Raw genomic sequence first — 27,876 nt, forward strand, 5'->3', positions numbered from 1 at the left:
AGTGCAGTCGTTATCGGTAATAGTTGCGAGATTTAATGAATTTTTATTGATTTTCTTCTTAATATTTAACTTTTTATAAATATAATGTCTCATTTACGTGGAAAAACGTTGAAAAAAATAAAACTGCTTTGGAATTTTTGAAATTTTTGTTTAAGTAAGTAATGTTATTTAAAATATTTATAGCACGCTTATGAATTGCTCGCTAATAGAGAATTTTGTTTTCTCTCTTACGGATGACCCGTAATTACCTTTTTTAAAAGATACAAATTTTTAAAATAAAACTTTCGTAATGATTTAAATTGTACAATAAAAAGTATGGAACTGATACGGAACGGAAACTTACGTATAGGGTCAATACAATAAAAAATACGGAACGGATATGGAATGGACATGGAATGGAAACGGAAGGTATAGTGAGAATCAACCTTAATACATAAGTTTTCCAAAAATCTTCGAATGATGAGGCTCGTAATTGGGACAGCCTATAGATATTTATAACACATTTAATTCACATTGCGTCGTATTAAAATACGAAGTAAAGCATAATAAAGACAATTATTTTTGGGCCAGTGTGTAATTTATGGAGGTCCAGCGCTACGTGTCCATAAGCTTTAATACGCTTCGCCGGAGTCGCTTCCCTCATCACTATGTGGCTACTGAACCTGCAATCTCCCAACTAATAATGGGATAATTAAGACATCCGTCCCTCGGCAGGCATCCATATTACATTACCTCCTTTGACATTCGACTATGTTTGCACTAATCGCCACCAGGGACGTACTAAGATTTCTTTTGATAACACATAGGTATCTTACTTTCAAAATTTTCAAAGAAATATCTCCCAACTATCGCTCTACGCTATTTTAATTATTTTGAGGTATTGTTTAATGATATTAAAGTATCCAGAGGAGTATAGCAATTTTCTGTTTGTTGTTTAAACAACTATTATTGTACTTAAAAAAGATTTTTTAAGGAAGAAAGCATGTCGGGTTGATTTCCTTGATTTCATCTTAACTTCACAAGATGGCTTTTACCTTTCTTATAAGATGGTTCTAGGTACCTTTCTTCTACGCATTCTAATCTTTTTTTTTGAATAAGAGGGTCAAATTAACCCTTTATAGGGTAATACTAAATATTTTCTAGTTTAATCAAATTGACTTCAAAAATATATAAACTAGCACTAAGGGGGCATATCTTCTTAATAACATTTTTCAAAAAGTTAACAAATAATAATTTTTCAACCAGAGACGGAAAGATGTTAAAGTAAATAGATAATATGTAATGATCTAATGTATACAATGTATAAACTGTATGTATCATCGAATGTAAGAAAAAATAAGTAAGTTCATTTTAATTATCTGCTCTCTACTCAAAAATATGCCCATATCAAGTAAATCAAATTTTGTTTTTCGAGAAACTCGCATCCTAAGCGAAATGATCGAAAATATACGGGATATTTTAAGGATTTTAGAAAATATCATCCGAGCCGTAAATTTGGTGCACTAATAAAAAGAAATAAACGTCACACGTTTAAAACATAATTCAAAAGAATGCTATGTATTAGTTAAATCTAGTCATGGCCGGAACAGCGATTTTTTAATAACAGGTACAAGCTGTTCTAGTTGCAAAAGATACTTGTTCCAAGAAACCTGTTCCAGTTCCAAACTGTTCCAAAACGAAAATTAATACCGTACTTGCGTCATTCTGATTCGGTTGCTATTTCTCTTTTTAAATCTATATAAAAGAATATTTTTTGCTTAAATAATGAGAACTACTGAGGATTTTTCTGTTTTCTCTAAATTTAATCTACTATCTATGTTGCTATATTACCAAGATATAATGTTTTTTAACTAAAAATTAAAAAAAAAATCTAATCAATTAAATCTATTAAATCTATCTAATTTTCTAAAAATATAAACTTTTCAAAAACATGTTTTCTCGAAAAAAACTCATGAGAATGGAAATATACAACCCCTAAAAATATGTGCACTTATTTAAGACCCACCCTGTAAAAGCACTAATGAATTAATATAGATTTATAATTTTGTTATATACTTAAAGAGTAAATTCTTGGAAGAGTTTAATTTTTTTTAATATCTACTATATTGATAATACAAAACAATAACCGACTGTTCTTATACTGTATTTTTCAAAAAAAAACTATAATGCGATAATTATATTGCATTTGGCAACATCGCCAGCATTTTTTTATAATAAAAAATGTTCCTTACCTATTCTGTTTCTGTTTACATTAAAAAAATAAAATATTTAAAAAAAAATATTATAAATTTAAAATACTATATAATATAATAAGAATTTAGTTGAATTTTAATTAAATATTTTAAATAACGGCAACAGCCACACTTGTTTTTTACGCCCCTGTATCCCGATAACAGATAACACCTGAACGGTCGCGTCCGCTAAACTAGCGATCCGGTTAGACTAGCGAAACATTGAGCGAAACCGATATACGACCTCGATTATCAACTCAAACCAGTTCTTTTTACTTAACTGTTTCAAACAGTTCCAAGTTCCTAACTGTTCCAAGCCCTAAACTGTTCCAGGTCGCAAACTGTTCCAAGTCTCAGTTCCAAGTCCCTAACTGTTCCAAGCGCTAAACTGTTCCAAGCCCTAAATTGTTCCAGGTCGCAACTGTTAAACTGTTCTAAGTCTCAAACTGTTCCAAGTCCCTCTGTTCAAGTTGGGACTTGAAACAGTTTAGCGCTTGGAACAGTTAGGGACTTGGAACTGTTTGGGACTTGGAACAGTTTGGGACTTGGAACAGTTAAGTAAAAAGAACTAGTTTCAGTTGAGAAACGAGGTAGTATATCGCTTTAGCGACGCGGTCGCTTGGCGTTATATTATCGAGATTGAGTGCGAGTGCACTAATATAGTGCATAGACGTAAAAAAATCAAGGGTGACGGTTTTCGCAGCGTTGCCGATATTTGATATATTTAATTAAAATTCAACTAAATTTTTATTATGAATTTTAAATAGAAAATCAATATTTAAAAATACAGAAAGAAAAGAATATCTAATATTTACTATTTTATATATGTAAAATATTAAAATACATATATAAAATAAAAACAATTTACATTCCTAGATTGTCGGTATGTATACATATTTGGCGCAGAGTTTTTTTTAATGTAAACAGAATAAGCGAAGAGAATTTCTTGCCATCAAAAAAACGTACTGGCGATGTTGCCAAATGCAATATAATATATAATTATCTAATTTTGAAAAATACACTATTAAGAATCTAGTATCACAAATATAGTAGATAACATAATTTAAACAATTCCAAGAATATATTTCTTTAAGTATTTAATTTAAGTTGCAGTGTTTTGAAACAGCTGGAACAGTTGGAACTGGAACTGGTATAGGATAGCACATAAACCTGTTCCAAGCCAGTTCCAAAACTAACCTGTTTCGACAATAACAGATCCTGTTCCAAAGCGTCATCACTAGTTAAATCACCTTCAGGATTTTAAGATGGTATTTCAATGACCCTTTCGACTGGTTACAAGATCATTTATGTCAAACGAATATATCAAGAAAGAAGAATAATTGTGATAACTTCGGTTGGCGAACTCCATTCCTTTGTTTTAAAAATAAATATACTATAACACCAGTTGACAGTTTTATACGCAGCAATCGCCAAAGGGAATAAATATTTGACAGCCGGTGTCTTGACAGAAAACGAATGGTAAAGATCCAAAGAATTTTAAAAGCCCAATTTAGAAAGAAAACATATATCTAATAAATTTACATTCCCTGCTGGTTGACAACAGAATGTGCGTTTTCTGGGTTTTACATGAAGTTTCTGTTTGTTTGGATTGCGTTCTCGTTACATCTCTACTTATTGACCGATTAAAAAAAATATTGTAATTTTTCAATAATTAAAAATATTTGATATTGTCTTCTATCTTTAGCATAACCTAATATATAGTAGCTTAATATAATAGTTCTTATGCCTGAAAGTACTTTGTAGATATTTGATATTGATATATTATAAACTGGCTTATAAACAAATACGTGTAACTTTATGTTATAAAACTAATGGGCAAATGAAGGGTTTAGACAGATCTGTAATAAAAATATTGAATAAAGGAAGATTTTTCTTTTCGATATTATATTAATTTGAGTCATGTGCTCTTTAAACATCATCATTTTCAGCTTATTCAACCATTTCCAATTATGGTGTAGCCTCCCCCACATATTCAGATACTCTCTTTGTAGTTGGGCCCATTGTTGTCACTTGTTGGCTATGCGGGCCCAAGTTATCCCTGCTAATTTCCTAATATCATGGTCCCATCTAAGGTTTGGTCTTCTTCTAGGTCTCTCAACTCCTCGTTGGTGGATATCTCTGATAGACTTTTTGTGGTCCGTCTGTTGTCCGTCCTTCTTGTCAGGTGTCCTGCCCACTTGAGGGTTTTGATTGTGTTGGATGACATCTATTACCTGGGCCTTTTGTCGTATCCACTCTATTCTTTTACGGTCTTTCTCGGTTATTCCCAGCATATTTCGTTCCATTGAGCGATGTGTTACCTGCAGTTTCCTTGTGATGTCCGTTTTCAATGTCCAGGTTTCGCATGCATACGCCATCACTGGTAATACACATTCTTTATTTAATTTATCTTTATATTGATTCAAGCAAAACGATGTTGTATAAAATATTTTAAATGAAAACAGACTGAAAATACAAAAAAGCACAATGCAGTATGGGTATTAAGGCCCTTTTTCAATTGGGATTTAATTAAAAATAATCAACCTTATCCTGGCCCTTCCTCTTACTTTAATAAGCGTCCTCGCTGGAGAGCCCTTCACGGCGACGGTTAACCGCGCTGTTTATTCGCCATTCGGAGCATCCGAGCCGAGCGACGACCGGGCTCGAACCAAGTTTATGAATAGTCTTCAGCGCCTTTGATTACTACTTCTACAAAAAGGGGTTTCGAGCTATTTATGTTTCCTGGAGGGGCACGACGGCTGCCAACGAAAGGCCGTTTACAAGAAAGAGGACCGGATATTGAAATCGAAAAGTGGAGAGAACGTCGTTGAGCCACGGAAGAAAATGACAACTACGACGACGAGGTCTCGTATGGAATTAGGTTTATTTACGATAAATACGAGCGGTTGTCGAAAGCCGCCTGGATCGGTGCCCAATCGAGGATTATAAGAGATTTTCATTTTCATGTTAAGTGAAAAACGTGGAACGTCAAAAAGCGCTATCGATATGCAAGTGCATTGAGTTTGGTCTTTGAAGTATACTCCCTAATTCTTAGACTAGATCAAAACTTCTAGTAGATAATTATATTTTATTTTCCTTCATCTATTTCTAATTTGTACACCTTACAATTTACTAAAAACTGACTATAACTTCATTAAAATTGAAGCATTCTGGACCTATTAAGTAAAAAAAAATTATGTCGAATCATGTGTCACCACCGTTCAAAGTTTTGTTATTTTCAGTTACAACAAATATTAGCTAATCCTAGAGACAAAATACTCGTACTAGAAAGAAGAAAGACCGGGCATTTATGTAATTTAATTTAGAGCTATAATCAGGAATATGTTGGGTCGACCCAAATACGTATTTAAAGAGCACATAACTCAAATTAAGATCAAAATAAAAACACTAAATCACCACAATACACCAAAACACTTTTACTTTTACACTGGACGCGCGTTTCGCTAACCATGTTAGCATCATCAGCAGATGATTATAAACTGAGTTTATAATCATCTGCTGATGATTAATTGTTTTTATTTTGCTGTGTAACACCAAAGGTTCCAACCCTCAACTGTAATCAAATTAAGATACTAATAAAAACAATTGCGCTGCTCAACAATTATAATTTTAAAGATCCAACTGAATCTTTGACTTCCCCAATCTAAAATGTAGAATGTTTAGGAGGGGAGTTAATCACCGCGACCTTATAGATCTCTATTGTGTGTTCCCCTTGCTTGAGTTATAACGAGTTATAATTCATCATACAGTCTCAAGGTTCTGAAAAAAGCCAGTATCTGAGACGGCTCCACAGAAAGGCGAGCTTTCCAACTTCGACATTAGCCATACCAAAGTTTATGGCACGAACGGTTGTCGCCTCAGCGCACTCAATGATAATTTGGCTTCAAATAATATAAAGATGAATTAAATAAGGCATGTATATTACTAGTGATGACTTATGCATGCGAAACCTGGACACTGAAAAGGCACATCATAAGGAAACTGCAGGTCACATAATGCTCACTGAAACGAAATATGCTGGGAATAACTAAGAAACCGGAAAAGGATAGAGTAGATACGACATAAGACTCAAGTAGAAATACCCTAGTCAAATCTCTCAAGTGGCAATAGGCGGGACACCTGGTAAGAAGGAGGAACAACAGATGGACTACAAAGAGACCTAGAGATGGGATCATGATATTAGGAAATTAGCAAGGGATAACTTGGGCCCGCATAGCCAACAATAGACAACTAATGGGCCCAACTACAAACAGAGTATCTAAATATGCGAGGGATGCTACATCATAATTGGAAATGATCGAATAAGCTCAAAATGATGATGATAATGAAATAAATAAAGAATACTACAGATCATCTCAAAAACTTACGAATTTTCTATGAATGTAGCTAGTTAAATACAGCTTACTTTCAAATGCAACGATGATAGATAAAGCCAAAGAGACCAGCATTGATATTTTGAACAGTGTCTGTTCACTGTAACAGGAATTATAACCCGATATTATCATCACCCCTAATGCCTTTACAAAATTTTCTTTACTTAGTTTTCAAGTAAAAAGCCATTGAGAAACTGGTTTACGTTTAGATTCTAATGCAGCTGGGGGGCCTTTTTGCAAAAAAATACTTTCTTTATTTTTTCGTCTGTTTCAGTGGCAAAATGGCCGTTTTAGTTATTTTTTCAGAAATAAAACAGCCAAAAATGTTTAGCCATTGTTGAAACATCTCGTTAATCTAAAGTTAATTTTTATTTCTTAGTTTATGTGAAAATATTTTTAATACAGGGTGTCCCAGAAATTAATGCAAATATTTTAAGGGTGGTAGATCTCGATAATAGAAACATATTTTCTCTTTATCGTTTTTCAAATAAGTCCAAAATAACGGAGTTATTTTACTTTCAAAATTTCCAAAAAAAATAATTTTTTGCTAAAATTTTGAGAACCACTGGATCTTTTCTGGATTTTCTTTCTTGTAAATTTAATCTAATACCTATGTTGCCATATTATCAAGAAATTATGTTTTTTAACTAAAAACTAAAAAAAATCCAAAAAATTTAGAATTTTCAATTTTTTTTTCGCGCAAAAACTTCATAGGCGTGTTTCTGGGGTTGAACTATACTCCCAGTTAAAATACTTGCACTTATTTCTGGGACACCCTGTATATTTAAGAATTTCTATACATGAATTTTGATTCTGCAATAATATTTTCCATAACAACTATAATAAATATAAAGTAAATTTTTTGTTATAGGTACATAACATTTACATCAACTTATTAGATAATGGTAATAAAAAATGTCAAAATCGACTGCCCTTGGCTTGTGCAAATTCAATTTATGTACATTGTTCTACAATAAATTCACTGTATACACCTTAATGCTTTTAACGACTGTTTACCAAGAATTTGAACGTCAATTTTACGCAAACTTCGTACTACTAAGATATAAGATAATGGCATTGCATCTTTTAACTTATAGATATTTTTCACCCATATGTAATGGCAACTTTTAAAGTACTTAAAGAGAAATAAAATAGGTTAACAATCATATAGAAACATATCTTTGGTAGATATAGATATCCAGAAATTAAATATGTGTACGCACAATACTTCTACTTTGCAACAACTATTAGGCAATTTCACAGAGAGTAACTCAAATCTAGAAAGAACGCATATGAACAGAACATTTAAGATTATATCCAGAAATAGGTTTTTCGATACTTTGACACTTCAAAACCTCTTAATATTTAAACATGACGTTACTTAAATTAAATTATACTTATTTCCCTCTAATCCTCTGAAATTAACCCTCCTTAAACTTCCTTGAACCTTCGCTAAAACGGCCATCAAATTTCTATTCAATTTCATATTCCGTTTATTTATTATTGTTTAGATAGCATATTAGAACTTTTTATTTCTCTATTTGAATTAAATGCTTCAATAAAGAGATATATGATTTCTTACCGATCATTAGTAGAGAAACTGTCAAGTGATCTCGTCCCGCAGGTCTCATGGCACCCAAGGCTGTTCCTACCAGGACACAACATACAGCCACCAAGGCTATTAAAGCTATAAACCATCTGAGGGATCCCGGCTTCCAAGACAGGAACCCGCAACATCCTTTGGGTGAATCTTCGGAAAATCTCGATCTGAAAACCAAGACAATAATGTTAAAATTTCATTTAATTTCATATAAATTAATTTTAAACTAAGAGACAGAGAGTTCACTCCATAATGGTTCATCTGTAATTTTCAATCAATACAATTTTTAAAGTATACTTGAAGAAAACAGTAAATTTATTATATTATTTATATTTTTATTTACTCTCGACTTAACAGTTATGTGATAGTTACATAATGATATACACACATTCAAGAAACTTAAGATGAAAAAAATGTCTATTTTTTTTTCTAAGAATGCATTATTATATCGTGCGCTGTATAACATTTGAATGGGATATTCACATTCTTTACAGTTTTACCTTGTTTTCAAGATGTTACTGATATAATCTAATCTCGGAAAATTAGAATGCCAAAGAATGTTGAGACTGTGGGAGATTTTTTAAGCATGTTGCTGAAGTGTATCACGGCCTTCAATGAAACGCACCTCTTTGTATGAATACGTAAGTTGCTAATATATTCATTTTTTGTGTTAACATTATTATTTCTTTTTAAAGCTGCTACAAATAAAGTTATGCGAAGTGATCAATAATGTTTAAAATAACTGTCAATACTGTGTTAGATAATATTAGGAATTAGGATTGACTGGTACTGATGGTAAAACAAATAATGGATCGAAAAATTTTGAGAAATCGGGAAAAGTATCATTTCATCAATACAGAATCGGAATTTTGAGCAGCTTTTAATTATCTATTAAATATCAGAAACGTATATTTGGACAATTTCCAATTATGGTGTAGCCTCCCTCGCATATTGCTCTCTTTGTAGTTGGGCCCATTGTTGTATATTGTTGGCTATGCGGGCCCAAGTTATCACTGCTAATTTCCTAATGTCATGGTCCCATTTCAGGTTCCTGATACTTTCCGACAAGTCGGAATTAACTACACTGCGCTGGGGTTGTTATTTTGTGGATCTAGCCAAGCTCACCTGCTGATGGAGTAGGGCTCCGAAACCGGTAGTGAGAGCAGGTTGATCCACATTATGACAAACACAGCGTAGAATTAAATTTCTATATCAGCAGTTAAGTCACAAGAATTCTTATATAATTTTATTGTTTTATATTATATTAAGTACAGTTTTGCAGGTAAGTAAGAACACCCAGCACTGAAAAATCATAGAACATCATAGTTTCACAACGAGATCTATCGACTAAAAATATTTTCAATATGGCGGCACTTCCGGATATACCAGAAGTTGACAACAACTTTCTTATTTTAAATGGGTACCCCCATTTTTTATTATATACTTAAATTCTCTGTAAAATTTTATGAATTTTGATATTAAACACTCTATATCTAACATTAACCGTTTTTGCGAAAAAAAATATTTAAAATGTTTGAACGACAAAAACTGCCTGTCATAAATATGTGTATAGCCTAAACGTCAAATTTAGTGATTACCACAGCCACTTTGCCATAAAGAGAAAACATGTAGCTATGTATTTCAAAAATTAAATTGTTCGAATGTCATATAATAATGGCCGCAGGTGTCATAGAATTGTGCGATTAAAAAATTATCATAAATCATTTTTTTCAAATGGAAAACCACTTTTTTATTTCACTAGTGAAAAGGCTTTTCAGTTTGTTACTTTTTAACTATACAAGGTCACATACCTCAAATAAACCGTTTTTGAGTTATTTAAGATTTAGTTTTAAAGCGTATATTTTTCTTGATTTTACCCAGTAACCTATGACTTTAAACGTCAAGTGACAATAGATCTGGCCATGTCATATTGTGACGCTTTGTTCAAAGAGCAACATCATTTTCGAGCCAACTATGCGCTGTTTTTTTTTTCGATCATACGGAATATTATTAAAAATATCAACTATTAGATATCACTAAAGAGCGAAAATACGGAGATATATTTTATAAATACACTTTTTGAACTCTTAAGCAGGCAGTATTTATATGCAGCACTGCAAAATGTGTTTTTCACACTATTGTGTCTTAACAAAGATTTTAGTTTTAAGACGGGTTTTTCATATTAATGAAGAATATTTATATATACGTACTTAAACAATAATATTTTCCGGAAGAAATCCATATACTTCTCCTCTCATTTTGATTCGTCTCACGTTATTATGAAAAACGAATTGAAATATTGTAAAAAAATAATCATATAATTTAATTTTTGGATTGTTTTGACATTGGTGATAATACATATTCGAATTTCTAAATTTTATTGCCAACTAAAAGAGCAAAATCAAAATAACTAACTAATCTATTCGTTGTTGATCGCTTTTGTATTTTATGCTCTGCTCTAAACAAGTACATTTTTTATTTAGCTTATTCCCTAAAACCACACATACTTTATTTATAAGTATGAGGTAAAATGTTATGATTATAAAACCTCATAAAACGAGAAAGAACTAAATAATTTTCCTATTTTTTCTTTTCAAAAGAAATATACGGCATATTATCATTTTAACCGCCCAAGCGTAAATTCAAAAAGAAGAAAAACTGTTATAAATATTTTATTATGAAATACTTCGCGGGCATTTACAAAACATCCTCATTATTCTAAGCGCGTCCCTAATGAAAAATTCTAAATACCGACCGGAAAAAAATGTTATTCGCCCAGTGAGAACTCCGTGATATTAAATTTTTCCTTGTTACTCTTTTTACATAAATTATTGAGCTGCAGAAATGTCCAATATGGCGGCTAATAGCCGCTATTAGTAGGATACTTCATTTATTACATTTTAATGCTCGTAACTCTTAGAATATCTTGTTTTTTTGTTTGGGTGTTTATATTTAATAAAGGATAATTACTACCAATTACTACTAACAAAATTACAATCTATATTTATGTGCTTTTATTTATACACTCACCGGCACGAAAAAACGGGCACCTTAAAATTTTGATGTAATTTAAACTTATATATACCATGCTGGCAAGCGAAACCTTGGGTCGGCGTTTACATGTATAGGAGTGAATCGCTATGGCAATCTAGTAAGTCGGAGGGAGCAAAAATACGAAGTATTTATTACATAATCACTTAATTTGACGCTAGATTCCATGCGCTTTGAAAAATATTTGCCTTCTGTCTTTATTCAGTACATCTTATTTTAATAAGCGTGTTGACCGGACTCTTCGTACACACGAAAATCAGCACCCAAGACCAGAAATGCCGACCCTTAGTATTATGTTCTAATGGACCGATGTTGATGATCTTTTAAGCAATTTGTAGCTACATTATTGGACTTTTTAGTATCTAGTTTCTAAATTAAAAATGAAATTTCCCATCTGTCAATTATACGAGGGAACAGAAAATGGGGTTACTTTGGTGAAAGTTTGGATAATTCTGTGGAATATGTTAAAAAAGCAAGGAATTTGAAAATCAACATCTAGGTTCGTATCTCTTCTCGATAGTTTATTTTTTGGTCCGATAATTTTTTTCGCGTTGATAATCCTTTTCTATTACTATTGAAAAATCATATTATTATTGTCAGCAAAAAAATGCAAAAATAGCAAAACATAAAATACAAAATGACCATGACACTTCCCGTATCTATCACTACGGTGTGTTCATCATATACTTGTCCAATAGAAACTAACTGTGTCATCAACACAAGTTTCGACTCTATTTTTTTTTAATTCTTTCGTCAAATTTCAAGTAAAGTTATTGGGCTATTAATAAAAATCAAATTTACCTGGCGCAGTCGGTAGGATTAGTGTTAGTGTACCAAATCACTATTACTCTTGCGTATGGTAGGAGTAGCTGAAAGGACATCATTAAAGGTACTTAAAGTTATTTTAAATTGTCTTCAAACATATAAGATTTCACAAAGTTTAATATTCTCTTGCATTTCTCATACAAGTCGGGCTCAATCCCTATCCAAAAGAATGAATTTCAAAATTGAATCATGCCTTCTTTGTTTCCACGAAATAAATTATATTGAATAAGAGAATACAAAAAAATCGGATAAAATAAAATATCCCATCTTGATTCGCGTAATCTTCAGCTGCAGCGCAAAATGTGAAGCGAACGGAAACGAACTTATAATTTGGCTCAAAATCGTCTTAGAGATATAAGAAATTTGGCAATTAGGTCGGGCTGCTTAAATTAATGCGCTAGAGCGACCCAGTGCAGTTATTGGATTAGCTGTTAAGCTCATTGTTAGACAATTAGTAAATGGGATGGAATTGGCTTTCGGTAGAATTAATAGAAAACTTAATTGCCACGAGGCTGTATTTATTTTAATAAAAGGGATAATTAGCAACAGTTTCCAAGTATTTTTTATAATTTAAATGAAAAAATGTACGAAGGTAGAATTGTTTTAAAGTAAAACAGAATTTACTGGACGGCAAATCGTACCATATATGTATAAGTTGTATGACGTAATAAAAGTTGTTAACTAGGGTGGTTGATTGTTTCATTTTGGGGCTAATATAACACATTTTTTACATATATATTATATAGATAAAATTTAAATCTGCAATACTTACTTTCAATCAAGTTAATAAAAAACAAGTTTAGAGAATAATTGTTTAGAACTGCATTATAGCAACCGTGGCAATTCTATGGGCTATAAAATAGTCAATAGGTAGAACGTCATTGCCAAGCAGAACACGAATGATATTATGGAAAGCTTTTAAATAATATCATGTTCAAATAAAAATGTTCATACAGATAAAGCATTTTCATAGGCTTATGAACTATAAATCTTACACTTAACTATTTAACTCTTACGAAATAACAATAATAGGACAGCAATAGAATGTTTCGAGATAGAGTAGAGCTCACAGAATAAAATGGGAAAAAGTGATCGCCAAACTTCCTACGAGGATAAGGTACATAAAAAAACAACGTACAGCAAGGCAAAACCTGTGCAAAATACAGAGACTAGCATACATCTGCATCACAGGTGCCATGAGAATATGCCCAACAGAAGCATTGGCGGTCATTCTTAAGTAGATATGTCAATGCGACAATGATTAGAATGGTCGTTGACGGAAACAATATTGGGATAATTTTCAGGTCGGGGGCTTGGAAAGCCATAAAAAAGAAAATTCCACTCCTGCAACTCCCAGTGGATGATATACCTCTTGGTAAGTGTGTGTACAACTGTGAGAAACACCTCACTGTAGTATTGAGCAATAAAAGGGATTGGTAGAGAAAAACATTTGCTCAGCATGTAAAAGACCATACCATAACGGGGTATACTGATGTTTCCAAAACTGAAACAGGGACAGGGATAGGAGTATTTGGTGAGGTTAGGTTAGGTTGCTCAGAACTTAATGGGCACCTACCCCAGCATCCTTCAGGCAGAAATGACAGGATATTGTCTTCTATCGAAAGATGCGTACAAGTTATCTTAGATAGGAACTATCGAAAACAGGAAATAGCCATCTTCCGATAGTCATCAGTATTAAAAGCGATCAACTCAGTAACCATCAATTCGAAGTTGGTCAAAGAATGCCTAGAAAAGCTGAACAAATTAGTCAAAGAAATAAAGTCCTCCTACTCTGGGTGCCACTCACCAAGGGATAGAAGGCAATGAAAGAGCAAACGATTTAGCTAGAAAAGGAGCGCAGACTCCACTAACTGGACCAGAACCGTTCTGCTTTCTAAGCGTAAACCAAATTAAAACGGAACTTACGAACTGGAAGACTCCATCTGTAACCAGGAATGGGAGTCCTCCAACGGTCTAAGACACTCGAAAAAGTTTCTCAGAACTTACGACCGGGAAAAATCAAAGATTTTCTATGATTTAAGTAAGAACAATCTTCGGATTATTACAGGGTTTCTAACAGGATACTGTCTTCTCAACGAACATCTCAGTAGATTGAAGCTGAGAAACAACGGCGAATGCAGATTCTGTGGGGAAAATGGACAAACACCAGAAAACCTTATCACTGAGTACACCGAAACGACAACCATTCGAGATGGAGAGCTCAAGAAAGATCTATAAGACAATACACACAATAGATCTGTAAGGTCGCGGTGGTTAACTCACCTCTTAAACATTCTAAATTCTACATCCAGAAAAATCATAAAAATAATAAGCCAGTAAATTGTTACCCTTTGTTTACTTTAACATTATTACGAACAATGCATTTCTACTGATAACTACATCATCCTATAGTTTTATTAATCTTTGATGTCACTTGTAAATAAAATTATAGTTCAATTATTCATTAAAAACCTTCATTCTAGATTGTATTTTTATATAATCTATAATTTCTTATGTGTAATTTTGCTTGAATGTCTTTCTTAGGACTGGAATTAACATTTATTAACGTGCCATAACACCCTTGCGGGATTATCGAAATTTAGGAACAAGCAATTTTACTATATGGAAAATGGACCAAACCAAACTATGGAACAAGACCTAATATACCCCACGAACTCCAAAACGAGCTTTAAATTGTTCGGTACAACCAGGAGGAACATCGTCTTTGAGTATAACCAAGCATCGCGTATCAAACAGTTAGTTGATGTGAGATTTACCTAACACTTTGACACTTTGAGACTATACATAAATAGAAAGTATACATACAAGAGTTTTTAATGCACAGGGTGGTTCGAACTGTATACCGGAAACATCGGCGACATATTCTGCAGATAAAAATAAGTAAAAAAGTTCGTACAAATATATGTCCTAAATGCTTAGTTTCGGAAATACAGGGTGTATAGAAGTTTCATTTTTATTTCGAGATTTTATCCAAATAATTTATGAAGTAACGTTAATAATTGGATAAAAATTGGCGTCGGAAGCTTTTTGACATGAGAAATTTGATTATGATGTGAACATAACTCCTACTTGTAGATGGCGCCACCTACATATTTTTAACTGGTTTGAAGAGTAATAACATTTCCTCCGTACCTGTATAAAAGTACTGAGTAAAAAAATATACATTTACTACAATTTTGGCGTAAAACAAGTCTCTTGGTAAAAATTGCTACGAGTCAAAGGGTTAGTTGATGTGAGATTTAACTAACACTTTGAAACTTTGAGACTATACATAAATAGAAAGTATACATACAAGAGTAGATACATACTCTATAGAGAGGAACTTCTCGAGATATTTGGAACCGAAATTATCAATACCTATCATCAGGGTGCAAAAAAATCATCGATCGAAGAAATAGATTTTTTTAATTTTAATCAGACTTTTTGGAGTTTAATCGAATAACCGGTTTAATCGGTAAACCTAACCTAACCTAACCACAACCACCCTGTATTTGGGGAAATATGATAACTTTTCAAGAATGTACCACTAAAAAGTTTAAACTTAAATGTCCATTGCAGTAGTCTTTGTGACATTAACTAAAATTAAACGGTAATTAAATAAATGTATTATTATTGTTTATAATTAATGTTGCGCAATTCAAAACACTTTACCCCAACAAATAGCTCGTGCAAGTAAAATACGTCCCATAACAAAATTATCCTATTAAATTTAACAGCGTTTTCTACAAATACGTGAATGTTATTTTAACGCGCCTAGCTGTTCGATCATTAATTTCCGAACAGTAGATAGCGAACAATCATGATTTCGTGCTTTCATTGCGAAAGACCGTATAAAAGCTCTTTTTAGAAAAATAAATGAAATATAGTACCTATTAAGTTAAAAGGTATATTTTGTTCTTTCGCTTTTAAAAATAGGACTCGAACGAAATATTTTATTGGAACTTATAGAAGTTAAAGACCGTTTCGTTCTTTTATTACTAAAATGATTGCTTTTTGACTTCTAAAGAACGTCCTTCTAACGAAAGTTTTATGGACTATAATTGAACTAAAAATAAAATATTAACTGTCGATATTTTAAAGTCAATTCAGACAAAATCAGTGTTTATCAGGGTGCCAGTCGAGAATATCACTTGAACGAAAAATGTTGGCAGAAGGATCTGAAATACATACTGGAGGATTGAAGAAGGAACCAAAATGAGTATGTCAACTCACCCTTGGATGGTAGCCACTCCAGCTCTTTTTAATGTGAACTTACCTTATGTGCAGAGCTGCAACAAATCAGTTCAATCAAGATTTAAGAGTCCATTTCACTAGTCCGAAAAAGTAGCAAAATAAGCGTTCGGCATTTAACGTTTTGTGTAAAACTGGCTAGGTATTTTTTACACAAATGAAGAAGGAAATTAAAGATAAAGGTTTATACTGTATCCGTATTGTAGCACCTTTTTAGACTTCTTTATTTTTAAGATTTTGATGGTTAAACATCAAACAAAATATTCCTTATGTTTGGACTAAATTTTCTCGAAAATAAAGACATAATTTAAAATTCCGTTACAATACGGAAATAGATTGAAGTTTTGTGATTACAGTGATATATAATTTATATGGTTTTGTGACAAATTGCTGGCTATTTTATGCAGGGCCGGCGGAAGGTCCGGGCGACCGACCGGGGCGCCGTATTCTAGAGGCGCCACGACATCAACTAAAACATTTGAAAACAGTAAACTAAACAAATAGTAACGAATAACCAGAACCAATAATGAACCGATACTATCAATTTTCACATTAAAATATCATATCAGCAGTTACTACACAACATAGGGAAAATATCTGACTAAACATTATAAACACTACTATATCCTAGACCTATCCTATTATAGTTTACTGAAACTATGCTCAAAAAATCTTTAGCACGAAAGTTTTGGGAGAGTTTTGATTTCTTCTATTTTAGATGTTTTTGGGTGCTCTATTCGAAACTGGGATTCGCGAATTCTTAAACAAAATAAAATAAAAAAATATATAATAAATCAAAATGATTTGTTCGTGGTATTTTACTTATAACTCAAAAGCTATCAACTTTTTGTAAATAACCCTTCTTTCTATAATTCTTGTTGTTATAGATTTTTTCTATACAAATTGGTTTGGGTCAAGCCAGCAAAATTGACAGTTTTAGACTGACTATGACTGCTCAAAAACGCACTTTTTCTATTACCCACGCCCTTTATTTGTTATTAATGGTTGATGCCCTAAAATTATATGAGGCAAAAATGTATTCGTAAGAAGCTGAAGGGGATCCTGATATCCTTATTATAAAAAAAAGCTTATAAGTTTGCCTAATTAATTAAATTAATTTATTAACAGTAGAGGGAAAAGATATCAATATTTTGGTGGTTTTGATTGTTCCGGATTGAATATGTAGTAATACACGGAAAATGGTAATAAAATCGCAGAATTTTCTCATTTGAGCAAGATAAAAGACCAGTGTGGCTGAACCTCATTTTGAAGCCGACAAAACTGTATCCGATCATATACCTTCTATTGATAGTAGTACCTACTAGTGATTCTGCACGAAATAATTGTGAAAAAGAAAAGTTTCTTAAATTCTTATAGAGAAATAAAGCAACTGCTGGCAACTAAATAGTAATGTTTTCAAAGATTACTTATACCGAGACTGCCGAAGTTGGAATTCTATTTCTTATAACTCGATATACCGGGTGCTTCTGAAAAGTTGGTCATCTCTATAACTTGTTTATTTTTTGAAACGAATAAACGAGATTTGGTATGATACTATACGATATAAATTAGGATTAATTGACATATTGTATTGTTTTTGGTCACAGTGTTTCACCGGAAATTACTACAATTATATTTTTAAATGGCACCCCCGGTATATTTCCACTTCATTACATATGTCAATTTTTTACATTTTCGCATATGGTTTATTTGAAATTGTAACATGCGGTTCATAAAGACAATTTGACTCGAAATACCAAGTGTGTGGTACCAAAATTATTCGTAAAATTGTGGTATATTCTTTTTCCAAATATGCTAATGAGCCGCCACCCTTGTTCCATTTGAAAAAATTGAGATATGACTAAAATATGATTAGGACATCTTTTAACCGACCAGGACAAGACACAAAAACATTAAACAAATCTATTTTTCCAAGACTTTTTAACAGAGTCATGGTCTCGGTCATGGTACTCTTGATTGGAATTTAAACTATAATATACATATATTTTTTGACCAAATATATCAAATGTCCTAATTTATATCATATACTAACATACCAAATCTCGGTTTTTTATCTAAAAAAATAAAAAAGTAATAGGGGTTTGGTTTGGTTTGGTTTGGTTTCGAGGCGCTCTCGGTATAGAAAAAACCGACAACTGCAGACTAAAATTGAACGAAGAGAAGAATTTTGAAGTATCTTTAAGTGAAAATTTATTGTTAAAGTAGCATAAATATGCTTAGTTGTAGTTCAAGGGGGGGGGGGCGCCAGATAGGGTACTCGCCCGGTCTCAACATTTTCCTTCCGCCGGCCCTGATTTTATGGCAAATGCTGAAGCTCTGCAAACCTTAATCAAGCCTTAATAAAAGCACGTGTGTTTGGAATTTTGGGTGTGGTTTAACACGACAGGATCGGGCTAAGCCGTAGGGCAGATTTCTGAAATATAATATATATTTCCTTCGGTCATACACCCGCTTTACCCGATCCTTGAGAGCGACCCGAAAGTACAGCGTAATAGACTCTTAACTCATAACATAACATTTAAATCATTTAAATCTTAAGTTTTTGACTTAAATCATTTTTTTTTTCAAGTCAAATCATTTTCATTGTAATATTATATCAAAATAATTAACTATTTTTTATAGTTAATATAAATTTTCTTGTATAATTAATTAGAATATTAGAATTTTCGATACAGCTGCTTGCTCTATATGAATACGTTTTGCTTTCTTTCATTTCTGTTGAAGACTCAAATTGAATTATAAGGTTATTAACTTTTATCGATCCTTTAGTCAAACCAAAAATATACATCTAGGCCTTCAAAGTGATATAAAAATGTAATACATTAAATACCGCAACAAATAACACCTACAAAATTACTTGATGCTATTTAGTTATACACGTAACAAAGCTGAAACTGTTTCGCCGAAACCTTTTTTGGTATAGCTTGTATATAGCCGATATAAATTTCTAACCATATTAAATACGAAACGTTCGTTCGTTTGGAAATGTCTTAACTAATTTTATAGCATTTCAATTACGTTGGCAATGTAACGAGTAGAGTATTTAGATATGGTACGTGTAGTAAATACAAATAGTAAAATTATTCATTTCGACGGTTACTATTGAGTCTAGTTAATATTTTCGTTACTATTGACAATATAATATATTCAATAATAATAGAAAAATTAGAAATATACGGCTATTTAATTCTGAACGTCTGTCATGGAAAAAATGTATTATCCAAATAATCTTAAATTCACCATATTTATTGAACATATATTTTCCGTTATTATATTGTATTATAAAATAAAATAATATAATATAATTAAAGATAATTCATTCAAAAGGAAACAAGATATCTCATATATTTTATAGTATTCATTTCTCCGTGTTAGATATCTATTTATTTAAGAATAATTTCTTTATTGGAATATTAATGTTGCTTCATGTAATAATTAAATCTGGGGAAATAATAATCATTTTGATATCATCAATATCAACATAAAATCTGCACAGATACATGTATTTCATTGGCCGCTACAACAAATGTGAGAGGTAGTTGAAACTAGTCCTTTCATTCATGGTACGTCGCTTTCAGAATCCTATGATAATATCCAAAATTAGATGTTCCAAGAACATCCAAAACTGAAAATGGGAGAATTCTTAAGGGCTGACAGGAATAATGCAATAAATCTTTTGCAGTTCGGTTAAAAAACTATGTAGTGTATTTTTTTATATTTTATACAGGGTTGTTCATCACATACGACACGGAGTATTGTAGCTGAACGATTAGATTATTACAAATTGTAAGTTTTGGATTCGTTGAAGGACTATTAGAGCTACAATTTAAAAATATTTTTACAAGATACAGAGTGTCCCAAATAAATAAAAAATATCAAAGTTGTGTTTTTTTAAATGAAATACCATGTATATTATTACATTTTTAGTTTCTATGATTAAAATAAAGGTAAATTTGATTAAGGTTCCTCACCCTTAAACCTGACCGTTTTTGAAATATTTTCAATTTTGTGAAATTGTAGTAAAAATTTTAAGGCTTCATTTCTCCAAGGGTATCAAAGTTTTTAATACTAAATATTTACTGAAGTTTAATTATTGATCAGTTATTGTGTTGCAATAATAAAAATAATACTACCTCATACAGAGTGTCTAAATATTTATTTTAAATAATTTCTAGCTTTAAACGGCAATAACTTGTTTAATTTAAATAGAACACCCTATATATTTTAGGAGAATCAGATGCACAATTTAATTGTCCATCAAATTATATCATACTATTTTTACCTATCCTTTCAAGTTTTTGTAGAAAATGCTTTTTCTTATAATTTAGACCTCATTTATCAATATACCCATGGAATATTGACATTTTAGATTGTTTTTAAAGCAACAAATGTACAGGTGCTAAAAACGATAATATTACCAGCCTATTTGTATACAAAAATAAAACTATTTAAATATTTATAAAAGAGTGTACCATAATTAAAAATACCACCATTATTTCCGCCCAAATACTAATTAATGACATATTTAACTGTGTTAGTTAATAAATTATTCTAAATAAATGTGGATTTGGGATCAGATATCAATATAATAATAAGTTATGAAAATGAACGTCTCTGTTGTTATAAATCAGCATCCGTCAAAAAATGAAATAACATTTTTTAAGGTGTTATTTTGTACCACACTGTCTAATACACATACAAAATTAAGTTTTTTTTAGTATTTGAATCAATTATTATTAATCAACGCAAACAGTCAATTAATGTAGTTTGAATACTGGAATCATATTAATTGGTCCTCTTTTACAATTATTTAGACAATTATTTTTTTATTTTTAATGACATAAAAACGAAATCGACAATATTAATATCTTCTGCAACCTTTAAAAATTTGTTAGATCTTTAAAAATAATCAAAAATGTCAATATTCCATGGGTATATTGATAATTGTGGTCTAAATTATAAGAAAATGCATTTTCTACGAAAACCTGAAGACATAGGTAAAAAATGATATAATACAATTTGATAGACAATTAAATTGTGCATCTGATTCCCATAAAATATACAGGGTGTTCCATTTAAATTATAGAAGTTATTGCCGTTTATAGCTAGTTATTATTTAAAACACATTTTTAGACACTTTGTATAAGGTAGTATAATTTTTATTATTGCAACACAAAATTTAGTAAATAGAAATACTTCAGTACAATATTTGGTTTTAAAATTTAAATACGCCTGGTGAAATAAAGCCTTAGAATTATTACTGTATTTTGATAAAAACCTAAATATTTCATAAACGGAAGATTAAAATGCGGTAAACCTTAATCAAATTTACCTTTATTTTAATCGTAGAAACTAAAAATGTAATAATATACAGGGTGTTCCATTTAAAAAAATACAACTTTGATATTTTTTATTTATTTGGGCCACTCTGTATCTTGTAAAAATATTTTTAAATTGTAGCTCTAATAGTCCTTCAACGAACCCAAAACTTACAATTTGCAAAAATCTAAGAGTTTAGCTATAATACTCCGCGTCGTATGTGGTGAACAACCCTGTATATATGTGACATATTACATCATAGTTTGCAATACATTAGCTAACGCAAACTGTGACAGAAAACAGAAACAAGACTAATGAAAGATACCTAGTGCTGACAGGTTATAAGCTTAGTCCATCTAACAAAGGGTATAAGAATGACATTAGTTGTATCTCATTAATTCAACAGATTTCGTTTTCTCTCGTCATTTGGATGTCGTTTGTCAAAGTCCTGTATTTTCTTGCTGGGCAGAGATTATACGTGTCCAGCTGGGAACAGTACAAGGTTTTAGTTGTTCAGTAAAACAATGCTGAACTTATTTGACAATCACAAGGGTAACGGAAAGGCAGATGAAATGGCCTTTAATGCTATGAGGCTCAAAACCCTTCTGCGATGTTGCAAAAGCAGTCACGAGAATGGCCACAAAACGATGGATGGCCAATAAATCTCTAGAATGGTAGAGAAATTCACCAGGGCAGAGGCAAGCAAAAAAGTTCATTCTAGAACATTTTCCAAAATTAACGACAGACCTAATAAGCAGAGACAGAAAGATAGTTAAAGCATCATTGGATCATGGGATTGACCGACGAAGTCATGTGCAGGATCTGTAAATCTGAAAAAGAATTGACAGAATTAATTTTATGTCGGTGCGACAGCCTAGTAAATAAACAGTTCTCTGTAATGAGCAATGATAGGACATTGACAGAGAGCCATATGGAGGGTTCACTCTCCAAGTTGCAAGACTTTTTGAAAAGGAAAGGATTGGAGAATTTATCCTAAGAATCAGAGCACCACAATAGATCTGAAAATGTCGCAGTGGATCAGGCCGATAGTCACCTCGAAGAATCTATTCTGTTGGACTCTATGAAATCCTCAAATTTAACCACTATTAAGTATGAAGCATTATTTATAAAACCTACTTTTATTGCAAATAAAATATAATAACGTTAGCAGAAAATTCGGATAAATTCTCATACATTCAAACATACAATTAATCTTTCTGTGTCCATGACAAACTCTGCAACATATTTTCTCATAAATCAGCCAATTATATGTGTATTCTCTGCAAGTTGAACTGAAAAAAGTTCTTTCTTCTCATATGCCACGTCTCATATAATGCGATAATTACATTACAAAGGAACCGACATGAAATAGGAATTCCTAGCTGTGCATTTAACTTGCTTTCGAGTTCCCAACAATGTCATCTTTAAAATAAAGCGGCATAAAAATTAAACGTGTTCTGATGAGAAGCCTCTTCAACGTGGTCTCCGCTACTCGGGGCGCTACTACGCGAACGAATATTTTCTTATGTAATTGTTGAAGTTAATAAATTGTTGGAAGAAATCAGGCGCAACGATAAATGGGGAAATGCGTACACTTTCCATTTTTTATGTTTCATCTAACGTAAAGCTAGTTCGAATAGTATGGTAAATTATACCAGAAATGGAAAATATTACAAATTAGACCGAAAAAGCTATTATTTTATGCGCAGCTGTAATGAAAGTATAGCAATTAGGTATGAAAAAATAAACGGTGATGGTGAGAGTGGGTTATATTAATTAATTGTATTAGGGTACTGGTTTTCGCTATATTTGGGTTATTATTAGTGCAATTTGTATTAATAACATTTATTAATTCAGTGAAACGAGGCATTTATTTAGAGTATACCTTTTCAAGTATGTTTTTCCTTGAATATTTGTTTTTAATTTATTTTTGATCTAGTAGATGTCTTTTAAGAATAACAACGACCTTAATTCAGAATTAATTTCTTCTTGCTATTTTTTTTCTTTATCTTCAAATATAAATATCAATATATTTTTATTATCTTTCTATAAAATTATACCGTGTGTTGCCTCGCCAAACTGGACATAGGCCATCGCCAACCTGGAAATCCTTTGTATATTTTAAAAATGATGAAAATATATTGTTCATTTTGAATGGTTTATACGAATTCTTTCTTGGGTTATGAGAGATACAAAAATACTAAATTAGGCAAAAATTTAAAATAACACGATTCTGATCAAACAAACATAACAATCACAAGTTCTGTCACAATATGACAAATTTATTATGATTTTCTTCTACAGAGATCTGTCAAAAATAGTATCAGTTATATTCTAACTTTATTCTAATACTTCTTGGTATTCGGAATATTTAAATGTCAAAATTATACTTCTTCAAATTCGCCAAGCAGTGGTAGGTTGTTTTTCGACTATTTCTGCAAGTATTCTGGTACTTACTTGGATTTCATACTCCACTTGTAACAGAATATTTAATACATTTTCATTTATTAATTCTTCATGATCTTCATCGATATTATTCTCCTTTTTACATTTACAGTCTTTAATAACTGTTTGTGTTGGAATTCTCTTACATTTATAGTCTTCAATAACTGGTGTGGCATATTTGGAAGATGTACAGAAAATAAATCCTTTACAGCCTGTAGACTTTTTCCTCCATAATAATACCACTAATTTTTTTTTCTTTAGTTATCTTCCGATATTATACAGGGTGTCCCAGAAATAAGTGCAAGTTTTTTTAACTAGTAGTATTATTCAACCCCAGAAACACGCCTATGATATTCTTTTTACGAAAAAAAACTTGAAAATATGGAATTTAAAAAAAATGATTTTTTAAAAGAAAGTAAATCCAGAAAAAACCCAGCGGTTCTCAAAATTTTAGCAAAAAATATTTTTTTGTGGAAATTTTCAAAGTAAAATAACTCCGTTATTTTAGACTTATTTGAAAAACGATAAAGAGAAAATAAGTTTCTTTTCTCGAGATCTACCACCTCTTAAAATACTTGCACTTATTTCTGGGACACCCTGTATAATAAGAATATATATCATATATTCATATTTTTAAATTATATTTAGCACGCATATATTATACGTGATATAAATAAAAAAGATTAATTATTTTTGGCAACAATAAAGTCAATTTGACATTAAAAGATTGAATTTGAAGGTGGCAAGTTTGTTATTCTAATCAGGACTGTATTAGTTTTTTGATTCATTTACTATTTTTGTATATCTCATAACTTAAGAACTAATTCGTATAAATCATTCAAAATGAACAATTTGCTTCATTTTAAGAAGATCTTTAAAAAGTTTCAATCAAATTTTTCTGCAAAATAAAATGGAAAAAACTTATTCGCCATATTAAAAATTTTCATGGGATTCCCTATGTCCAGGTCGGCTATGCAACAGACTGTATTTTTTCGTTTTTCGTGTTCTTTTGAATAAGCACGTTAGAATACAAACTTCTCTTCTATTGTACTGACTGTTTCAGTTGGTATCTCAGAAACAAAATACAAAAGGAACAATAAAAACTGTTTAAACTTAACTACTTTGAGGTCTTGGCTTAACCGCCCGGACCAAGAGTTAAATCCTACGATGTAGGGACCACGTCAAAGGGATGCGTGGTTAGATAAAAGACTAGCCTTTTCTGGTCTCAACCTTGGGAAACCAAAGGGCACCCATTGTATTTACCACTCTACATGCGGGGCTCTGTTGAGGTGGACCGACTAACTCTTGCGGTGAAGCTGGACGGAAATCCCCTAGAAACTCTGGGAACATTAACAGTGCAGTTCCAAGGGACCAACCCCTAAGAGGATTATAGGAGAGTCAGCTGATACTTTCGCGAGAACAGCTTCCACAAGTGGCACACAAGCTACCACCTCCTCTAGTAAGGGTCAGGAGCCTACCTCTAGACCCAACAGACTACATAAGCTAACCTTTCCTCTACCCGGCCTGGATCAACCAGGCGGGCTAGACGACCCACTGAGAGTAGATCTCAGCGGAGCAGGAGTACTGAGATACCTCCGACTGCTCCACGAAGGGGACAAAGAAAAAATCTGGCGCATCCCCACCAAAGGGTAAGAGAGGATCCGAGGACCTGTCACCTCTGCATTGTCAAGAAGAGGAAAAAGCCAGGATGGAAAGCCGTCCAGCACCGAGAGGCAAGTAGGGACGTATCACCAGCTTTGCCAGAACTCCAATGTAAGGACATCGAGTTAGCATCATCAACTTGAGGAAGGAGGGCCATGGTGAGGTCGTCACAATAGGACTTGACCTCAAATCCAAGGAGGTAATAGAGAAAGAGGCCGGAACTTACTGGGTTATGTTGATTATGTAAATTTCTATACAAGTAAAAAGCTTCTGAGAAATCTGTCACTATAATTCTTTTTAGATATTTTATTGGTTATCTTGCCAGAATTTTTTGAAAAGTTTGATATTTTTTTGCGACCTTAGGCGAGTCGCCGCTGACCATTTTCCAAGCCGAAAATGCGAATGATGAGAAATGTTTTTGCATGGTAGCCGTCCGACCGCTGAGATCGCAGTTAATGAAACAGGTGTGTGTTTAGGCCTTTGTTAACATAAAATACGTAATTCCCAAGTGGTTCGGAACGGCCGTGCTGAACTCTTTTTCTCTTAGAAAATGATGTAATGACAGGATAGGATTACAGGCGGGATTAAGTCGAGTATCTTTTGTGTATTTATCTTTACTTACTTCGGTCCGAGACGATTTTTTCCTTATAACGGTAAAATTGGAAGAGAGAATGTAAGAAATGAACGCTTATGGGGACTAAATACAATAAACAATGAGACAAGAGTATAAAATAGCACGAATTTAATTCTTTTCATATTTTGGCAATGTAAAAACTAAGTTATAAAAAATTATATATTACTATAAAGTAGTTTTTTTAAATATTATACTTACAGGAGGAAGTAGCCTAAACCATACCACTCTGCACCAAAGAAATTTTTCGGATTACTACGTGGTGATTATTGCGAATATTTTATCATCTCTTAAACAACTTATAATTTTTGTCCAGAATTTTATTAGCATTATTTCATCAGAAATATTAATTTTCCGAAAACGTCGCAAATGGTACGATTCAGAAAACCTAATGATGAAGTCGTACCCTGGAGTACCCATTCAAACTGAAGCAACCTGGTATACAGACGGCTCAAGACGTCTGAAGGCGTAGGAGCTGGAATAGCAGGGCGGAAACAAGGAAGATCTTTCCACGTATAAGCCTATCAAGGATGTCACAATTTTCCTGGCAGAAATTACGGCAATCCACGTAGAAGAAATGATAAAAACGAATCGTTCTGTGGCCATCTTCACAGACAGCCAAGCAGCTCCTAAAGGCACTAGGCTCCACGCAGGTCAATTCTAGAGTAGTGTGCGACTGTGCCCTAAATACTTTAGGTGAACGTATCACTGTTACGTTGATCTGGGTACCAGGGCACGAGGGTCACAGAGGGTAACGAAAAGGCAGATGAAAGGGACAAGCAAGGCCCATCAGTGCCATGCAGTAGCCCTGAACCCTTCTACGGAATTGCAGAGGCAGTCACGAGAATGGCCACAGAACGATGGGTGGCCAACAAATCTCTAGAATGGTGGAGAAACTCACCAGGGCAGAGACAGGCAAAAAAGTTGATTGTAGAACATTCGCCAAAATTCACAGTAGACCTGATAAGGACTGAAAGATAGTCAAAGCTATAGTGGGTCTACTAACAGGGCATTGTAAGCTGAATAAACATCTAAAGCTAATGGGATTGATGGACAAAGCTATGTGTAGGTTCTGCCAATCTGAAGAAGAAACGACAGAACATATTTTATGTCGGTGCGACAACTTAGCAAATGTGCGATTCTCGGTAATAGGCAATGATAGGCCATTACCAGGGAGCTACACACAGGTTCAGTCTCCAAGTTGATAAACCTTGTGAAAAGGATAGGACTGGAGAATATAATCTAAGGATCAGAAGAAGACCACAATAGATTTGAGAAGGTTGCAGTGGATCAGGCCGAGAACCACCTCTAAGAATCTGATCTAATTTAACCTAATCGTACCATTGGTCATAATGGTAATGATACGTAATGCCTTCTGAAATATTTCTGGGACATATCAACATATTCATATATAAGTATATCTAAGTATAATTTTGGTACAATAAG

At 32.5% G+C, this 27,876-nt stretch overlaps 1 protein-coding gene across 1 annotated transcript in view; it reads right to left on the bottom strand.

Annotated features, from left to right (window-relative positions):
* Positions 1–27,876, bottom strand: part of LOC115879470 — a 298,496-nt gene that overhangs the window by 8,925 nt on the left and 261,695 nt on the right. Inside the window, exon 4 of the mRNA XM_030896366.1 lies at positions 8,208–8,392. Within this exon, the coding sequence (XP_030752226.1) occupies positions 8,208–8,392 (185 nt within the window). The remainder of the gene's footprint in view (positions 1–8,207; positions 8,393–27,876) is intronic.

Source organism: Sitophilus oryzae, unplaced genomic scaffold (genome assembly GCF_002938485.1).
Source record: "Sitophilus oryzae breed Bouriz unplaced genomic scaffold, Soryzae_2.0 scaffold_1576_pilon_pilon, whole genome shotgun sequence".
NCBI classification, from domain to species: Eukaryota; Metazoa; Arthropoda; class Insecta; order Coleoptera; family Curculionidae; genus Sitophilus; species Sitophilus oryzae.